The sequence below is a fragment of the Mizuhopecten yessoensis genome, unplaced genomic scaffold, assembly GCF_002113885.1.
Source record: "Mizuhopecten yessoensis strain PY_sf001 unplaced genomic scaffold, ASM211388v2 scaffold11109, whole genome shotgun sequence".
Lineage (NCBI taxonomy): Eukaryota > Metazoa > Mollusca > Bivalvia > Pectinida > Pectinidae > Mizuhopecten > Mizuhopecten yessoensis.
The window spans coordinates 496,148-504,392 of NW_018408884.1; the positions used below are offsets into that span (position 1 = coordinate 496,148).

The 8,245-nt window shown below is 39.3% G+C and overlaps 1 protein-coding gene across 1 annotated transcript; it reads right to left on the reverse strand.

The window, feature by feature from the left end:
* LOC110465953 (tripartite motif-containing protein 2-like) lies at positions 1–7,387 on the reverse strand. Its single transcript, XM_021522168.1, has 2 exons — positions 7,300–7,387; positions 1–2,692 (listed from the first exon to the last, which is right to left on the reverse strand). Exon 2 carries the CDS (start codon positions 2,661–2,663, stop codon positions 684–686), a length of 1,980 nt encoding a protein of 659 aa, XP_021377843.1. The 5' UTR covers positions 2,664–2,692; positions 7,300–7,387; the 3' UTR covers positions 1–683.
* Between the last annotated feature and the right edge of the window lie 858 nt (positions 7,388–8,245).

Here is an 8,245-nt window from a genome sequence, read left to right on the forward strand (position 1 = left end):
TATGAACTATTCAGACCAGGTTTTAATAATTTAATCAACTCCGATTCTTTGGTTTTCCTTTCTTTAATATCAGAATACATTTGGTATATAGGGATAACTTTGAATTTATTGTTAGCACAATTAGTGATATGTTTGTAAACATGTAAAAATCTTAAATCATCATATACAGTTTGTTGTCGGTGTAGTGCCATTCTCTGGCGTAATTCACGTCCAGTTTGACCAATACAAAACTCAGAACATGTATCACAATAGCATCATTGACATTTCTAGATATACAGTTTATGTTTTCACGTTTAGTGAATTTGAAACCATTTTATAAAATAAAAGTACAACACTGAATGATCAGTTTGCATGTTCCACATCTGGGAGAATTGCAACCGGATACAGATGGTTCAGTTTGAATAGTTTCAAACTTAGAATAACATAATATCCATTTGAGATTTTTTGACATTTGTTTCTTATTATAGGATAGATATTATATATTAAGATTAAACATCCACCTCTATACTGTCTTATTTACGTCATGTAATATTGAATATCCGGAATATAAACAATTCCAAAATTAAATCGTACACCACCCTAGTGACTTTGCAATGCTTCAGTGTTTGTATTGATTATGTGACTATAACTATATATATACACATCACGTGATCAACCCATCCGTGTGTTTATCTGTACAATGTTTAGTGGAGTTGAAAGACTCGGAGAAAATTATTGTGGTTTGTAGAACCACAAGAGGTGACTAGAAACGTGTCACCACGAACAGCTATTGCCCGGGGAGAGTCCATTCCCTCTGATGACGTCAGCAGTTCCCTGACGTGTGTCCCGTCCCCAGACATCTGTACGACGTTGTGTGATTCCATACCACACACGTATATGTTACCCTCCCTGTCCACGTCTATTCCCCTAGCACCCCTCACGACATCGACCTTCATCACATCCGTGTGACGTTTGTCAGCCGACAGTCTGGACACCGCGACGTCCCCCGTGGCGTTGTTACTGACACTGACGAGTGTGTCTCCCTTTAATGGATATTGTGTGAGGCAATAACAGTTAATGTTATACTTATGTAACAACTCAGTCGCTCCGTCCTGTGTCACACTATATACCTCTCCTCCACGTGTACCCACGATAAACCTCCCGTCTCTTCGTGATATACCAAGACAGCACGCGTCATGGGGCATGATAATCTCGGACGACAGGGAGAGTTCTGAGTCCTCGACTCTCACGACACGGACACCACCAGGATTACTGACAGCGATCGCTACGGTGTTGTTGTTCACCAGACAAAGATCACTGGGATTTCCACGAATGGTCAACTCGTCCAGGTACTGTCCTTTGTCTGTAAAAAGCTTCAGCTTCTTGTTGTTGTAATCACTAAGTATTATCTGTTCATGTGGAAGGAACACAACTCCACTTATCCAACATCTTTCTTTATCAGACGGAGTCTTTACGTTAAACTTCCCTATTTCTTTCACATGACGCTCTGACAAAGGTACGCACAGGTATTCAAGATCAACAGGAAAACATCGGCGTTGTCTATCGATTACGATCTTCCCCATCGCTTCATCGCCAAGGGTTACCAGTCTGGGAACAATACGATGGTTAATGCTAATGGAGGTGAAGGACTTGCTTATTTCCTTGACCAGGGCCTTACACGACTCCACTTCTGCCTGTCCTCTCTGATACAAAACTATCGCCTCAATAGTGTCGTTTTCCTCTGCGGCGGTAACGGACGACTTCATGGTATTAACCATACTGTTCATCAGACGTTCACACTGTCGTGACGAAGCCTCCAAATTCCCCTTCTCCTCTTTAAACAATGTAATTAATTTATCAGTGACGTCTTTCTGAAGTTTGTTCAGCTGCTCTTCGACACTTTGGCGCAGATCTTTGATGCTTTGCAGCGCGATTTCCTGATTTTGGACCATGGTTTGGATCTGCTCGTCAAAACCCTTTACCAATGACGTCATAGCCTGTGCTCCTTTCTTCAGTGCCATCTCCATCTCTTCTAGTTGTGAACCGGCTTTTATCTTCTGTAAATATTCCATCGCCGTTGTCACCTCATCACAACGCCTGTGGTATTTAATCATGCATATGTTGCATCCGAGACGTTTGTGATCTTCACAATACCAAATCAATTTCTCGTCATGTTGGTCACATTCAGGGACTGACATTTCCTTTTTTGTTCGTCTTGCATCGTACCCGGTAATATCCAAGACATCACATTCAGTATGTAAAACATCATGGTATGTTGCCTTACATTTCTCACAGAATTTCACGTCCATCGTCTTACACCAGAATTTCGCTGGATTTGTCAGGTCACCTCTTGTCTGACAGGGTTTGCAGTACAGTGGTTCAGACGAATGTTCCTTAAGCTTGATAAGGTCCTGGATCACAGCATTAGTCGGGAACTGTTCTGCCCATTTGTCCTTAGGCTCCGTTTGATTGGCGGGCTGGGCCATTCTCCTACAGACAGGACAAGGGAACGATGTTGCCGACGCCATTTTTCCAGACAGCTCCATGGTGATGTAGGTCCCGAGGCATTCCTGACAGAAGCAGTGGAGGCAGGTTAAGGATTTGGGTTGTCGAAGTCGCTCCAGACATATTGGACACTCCAGTAAGTGTACGTCCAGTTCTGGAGGAGGGCCGCCTTCAGCCATAGTAATAGCTAGGGCAGATTAATACCGGCCTGAAAAGGAAAGATGTACGATAATAGTTTTAAGGATTTCACACAAATATACTATAAAACAGTTCACATACTTATAGCTGGATCATTGTACAGCACCCTATAGGTTTAAATCTTATATTAAAACATTAGTTGTTAGACCTACACACATTTAATTTATAGTTTTATTTTCATGTAAGTTTTGAGTCTCAAACAAGAGACCTAGAGTGTCTGTATATCGCTCACCAGGATATGTTTAAAATACCTGATTTGAGGTCAATATTTAACACTCCATGGTAGGTACTGTATGTACAAATTTCAGAAAGGTCCATCCAGTATTTCTGGAAATATAGCGAGAACAAACTTCAAATGTAATAATTCAAGATGGTGGCCTGGTGGCCATCTTGTTTTAATGAATACACCATATAGTAACAGGCACAACTAGACAACTTGTTTATACAAAATCGAGTCCCCTTGGTTCTAAGCATGTTCCTGACCAAATTAAAAAAAAAAACCTTTATGCCTACGCTAGAAGAAGGAGATTAGACGTTTTACCCCTATTTTCCCTTTTTTCGGCCCAACCCCTCTGCAATCAGGGGGGCACATCCACCGTGTATACAAAATTGAACCCCTTGGCACAAGGATTCTTCAGACTAATTGAGGAAAAAATACATTTAGCCCTATGTTAGAAGAATGGTTTTAAGAGTTTTACCCCTATTTCTGCTATTGGGCCCCACTCCTCTGCCACAAGGGAGGCCACAACCACCGTTTATACAAAATTGAGTCCCCTTGGCCCAACGATGCTTCAGACTAAGTTAGGATAAAATACATTTATCCCTACGCTAGAAGAATGTTTATATCTATTTCTATTATTTGGGCCACTTCTTTGCCCCCAGGGAGGCCATAGCCAGATTTTGTTTTACAAAATTGAGTGTTCTTGGGCCAAGGATGCTTTAGACTTAGTTAGGATAAAATACATTTATCCCTATGCGAGTCCCCTTGGCCGAAGGATGCTTCAGACTAAATTAAGATAAAATACCTTTATCCCTACGATAGAAGAAAGATTTAAAAAGTTTTACATCTATTTCTCCTTTTGGGCCCCACTCCTCTGCCCTCAGGGAGGTCAAACCCACCATTGATACAAAGGTGAGTCACATTGGCCCAAGGATGCTCGAAACTAGATTTAGTTAAAAAGAATTCAATTAAAAAACCCTCCCGCATCCTTTCGCTCGCCTTTTTGGCAGCATTTTGGATTCCGGCTAAATGTCCCCGATGGAAAATACCTATCCACTTTCCGCATATGTTTCGTAGATTTAAGTTACAAGTCAGGGAACACATCAAACATGGCGACGCATTTGAAGAGGAAGCATAACATTTCGGCATCCTGTATCGTATCAAAATGTATCGTATCGTGGGTAGATATCGTGATACGTATCGTATCGTGGCATAGGTGTATCGTTACAGCCCTACTAAAAATGCTAATCAATAAGCACGATTTTATTTCAGGATGACAACACTTAACATTGATAACAAGAAATTTAGTTAGAACGAAGCTTTTTGGGGAAAAAAGAAGATAAAAAAGAAGAAACAAGAATTAATCATAATTATGTGTTTCCGCTGTGCTGCTTTGTCAGAATAGTAAGTTTTCAGCAGACTGAATTTTGGATTTTTACCCAAACAGCCCAATAAACATCCATTGTAATAAAGTGATAGTATGGATGTACCCTCTATATATTATAGACATGTTTAAATATTGATTCACCTAATCACTAATTCTTAAAATGCGCCTAAATATGACATTTTTACCCCCAAAAATCACTCTTCTTGAAAAGTGAGAAAATGTTCCAATTTGACTCAACTGATTTGTACCTTAATCGGAGAAGCAATAAAGATATTATATTAATTTCTCAAAATTAAAGTTTTTTACCCCAAAAATTCACCAAACAAGAGTACCCCTTCATCAAGGATGCTTCAGACCACATATGGACAAAACTTGTTATTCCTATATTAAAAGAAAATTTTGGAGAAAAAAGAAAAAAATCCCCTATTGTGCCCCAACCCAAGGCCCTAAGAAGGCTATCCCCACCATTTATACAAAATTACACAAAGAATCCATCAGGCTAAATCTGTACAACATACTCTCCTATAGTAGAAGAAAGAAGGATAATATTAAAGAACTTGTTATATTTTCCCTATTGGACCCAGCCCTCAGGCCCCTGGGAGACCAGACCCACAGTTTATACAAAATTGGTATCCCTTCCGCCAAAAATGCTTCAGACCAAATATGGAACAAATACTTTTATTCCTACAGAAGAAGAAGGATTATAAAGTATTTGCTTTATTTCCCCTATTGGGCCCCGACTCTCGTGCCCCTGGGGGACCAGACACACGGGTTATACAAAATTGGTTCCCCTTCACACAAGGATGCATCAGACCAAATATGGAACACATCCTTTCATTCCTACAGAAAAAGAAGGATTTTAAAGAATTTGCTATATTTCGTCTATTGGGCCCCGCCCTTCAACTCCAAGGGGGCCAAACCCACAATTTATATAAAATTTGTTTCCCTTCTCCCAAATATGCTTCTGCCCAAATATACAACAAATCCTATCATTCCTACAGAAGAAGAAGGATTTTAAAAAATTTGTAATATTTCCCCTATATTTCCCCTATTGGACCCCGTCCCTCAGCCCCCATGAGGGCCAGACCCACGGTTTATACAAACATTGTTTCTTTTTCCCCAAGGATGCTTCTGACCAAATTTGATCAAAATCTGCTTAGTCGTTCATAACAAGTAGCGATTGTTAGGAAAAGTAAACGGACGACGGACGCCGCGCCATGGCATAAGCTCACCGGTCCTTTGGACCAGGTGAGCTAAAAAGTTGACAGATTGACGCCGGACGCTGAGCCCTTCGGGCAAGTGAGCTAAACAAATCCTTTCTACTTTTATATGATTAACGCTTTTGAATCTCCCATTTCCGTCATATAATGAGTTTTTAAAATAAAATATTCTTTCTGTTTCCTAAGGTCATTAACACTGTCGTAGTTCGAAAATATATTCAAGAAATAACATTACAGTTTTGTGCATTGTGAGATTTCAGCTAAACATTTTTACAGTGCACACTTGTTTATTAAATTTAGAGACGAAAATTGCCTATGCATGATACATGTTTTAACTTTGAACTTTGAACCCTGTCTATGACCTACTCTGAAAAGACGACCTCCGTTAACATCAATAGATAAATCCTACTAGTGTGTACTAATTTAGTGGATAGAGAGAGGGTCCCCACGGGAAGGGGAATGGGGTGTTATTCTTAGATTTTTATTTTAAAATGATGTGTGCTCTGTTGTGTGTTGTGAAGCTGTAAATGTAATTGATATTTTTTTCTTTTGTTTTATAATACCAGAATATAAATATAGCAATACAAATACTTTTTGACGGAATAGGACACTTTCTATGGGGAAAGTAGACACAATTTTGTCTGTGAGGACAAGACACTAATTTATGCGCGGGACACTTTATTCGTGGAAGGGTGTATACTATTTTGTGGGAGGACCGGACAATATCGTTTGTAGATCGGGTCACTTTGTTATGTGAGGACAAGTTACGTTTTTTGTTTGGGGACTAGGCTTTCTTTAGAGGATCGTGCATATTTTTTTTGCAAAGCAGCATATGTTTAGGTATTGTTCATGTAATGTCGTGGTACTATTTAAACACCCGACATCGTGGTACTATTTCACTACCCGACATCGTGGTACTATTTCACCACCCGACATCGTGGTACTATTTCACTCCCCGCCATCGTGGTACTATTTCCCTACCCGACATCGTGGTACTATTTCCCCTCCCGACTTAGAAAGAAACAGATTTGTAAATTAAGATGATCATGTTGTTGTTTGTACGTTTCGTTACACATTTATTACATGATATGAAAAAATTCCATGCGAAGGAACCCCCTCTAACCCCCCCCCCCCCTTCCCCTTTAATCAATGTCTCCGCCCGACTTCTCCTATGGTCTATCATTACAACGATACAGTTAGGATTTCCTGTCGATTGTCTCTGACAATCTAGTATGTCGATGAATTATATATATACATTTACATGTATCGGCACACACGTCCATGTGTGTGATTTAAATGACCATGACAAATTTCAATCAGCATAACACTAACTTATTGATTTAAATTTGATTCTTAGTGATGAAGTCCGTTAAAAGTAGCACTGATCAAGAGGAGGCAATTATCTGTACTAATCGCCTGAAAAATGGCTTGATTGTATTATCTAATATATATATTTTTCTGTCCGTTTCTGCCTGTCCCTGTAAATCGTCTGACCGATTGTACCCGGGGATAATTGGAAGGGGCGGATCACGATTGACAATCACAGCATGCTGTACATGTACTTCACGATATTAACCTACCAACACTACCAACACAAAGATATAGTCGCGTTTAAACATGTTATACATTACAGAAGTTATACCAACTTTCGGTTTGTATATATCTAGTACAGCGAAGGTTTGTCGACAGTGTAGTACATATAAATCTGTAATATACAGATATAACCAAACATGTTTTGTGTAATTCACAGATGTGTACGCAACACAACCACCTTAGTTCCTTACACTCACCTTGTGAACTTGCAATATCGACACGGAAAGGATAGACTGGACTTCTATCGACAGGACACTTGTTTACACTCCAAAACAGGAAGTGTATAGAGCGGTGATATTAATTACAGCTCGATAGAGCCCGGCACAGCCCGGTACAGCCCGGTAGTGATATGTAGACCGTCCGGGCGTTTGTCTCCACTTATACACAATTACAACTGTATATTTTTGCATTGTTTGTAACAACATGAATGCAATGATCAAGAAATGGTGAAAATTCGTAACATGGAGAAGGCCTAACGTTTGTTATTTGCGATACAAACACCGGCCGGGCTTTCACCTGTGTAGTTAACTGGACTAAAACAAGTTATTCTGATAGCTTTAGGAACGAAAAATTCAAAACAGAAGAAATATCAAATTTGTTCATAATTAGCCACATTATTGTAATTTGAAGTTAACCAGTATTACAGGACTTGTTATTTACAATATCATGACTGCCCGGGCATTATTCTGTAAAGTTAATTTAGTTTAAGTATATAACTCGGGTTAATGAATGAATAAGAAATAAAACATAAAAGATGGTGTGAATATGTCTTCATTATAAACAGATTTATGCTGACGTAACTTTAGATACTTCGCTACATTACGCTGACGCTTATATCACGCGTGTTATTTGCAGCATCGGGACCACCCGGGCCTTCATCTTTATCGCTTGGTCAATTAAAACTATTTATTTGTTAAGATGTGAGTGTAAATAACACAATGCTAAATGTTAGAATATGTCAATTATTGTACATAATCCTGAACCATACGCTATACATTAGCTGAAATCACGCCTGTTATTTGTAATATCGGGGTCGACCGGATTTTCATCGTTATTGTAAGCCAAACTAAAACTATTAGATCGTGTAGTTGTTGATGTATATATATAACACTAGTGAAATATAGGAGAATGTGTTAATTATTG

Coding starts and splice junctions, on each gene's coding strand:
- LOC110465953 (XM_021522168.1), bottom strand. CDS start 2,663: ATGGCTGAAGGCGGCCCTCCTCCAGAACTGGACGTACACTTACTGGAG.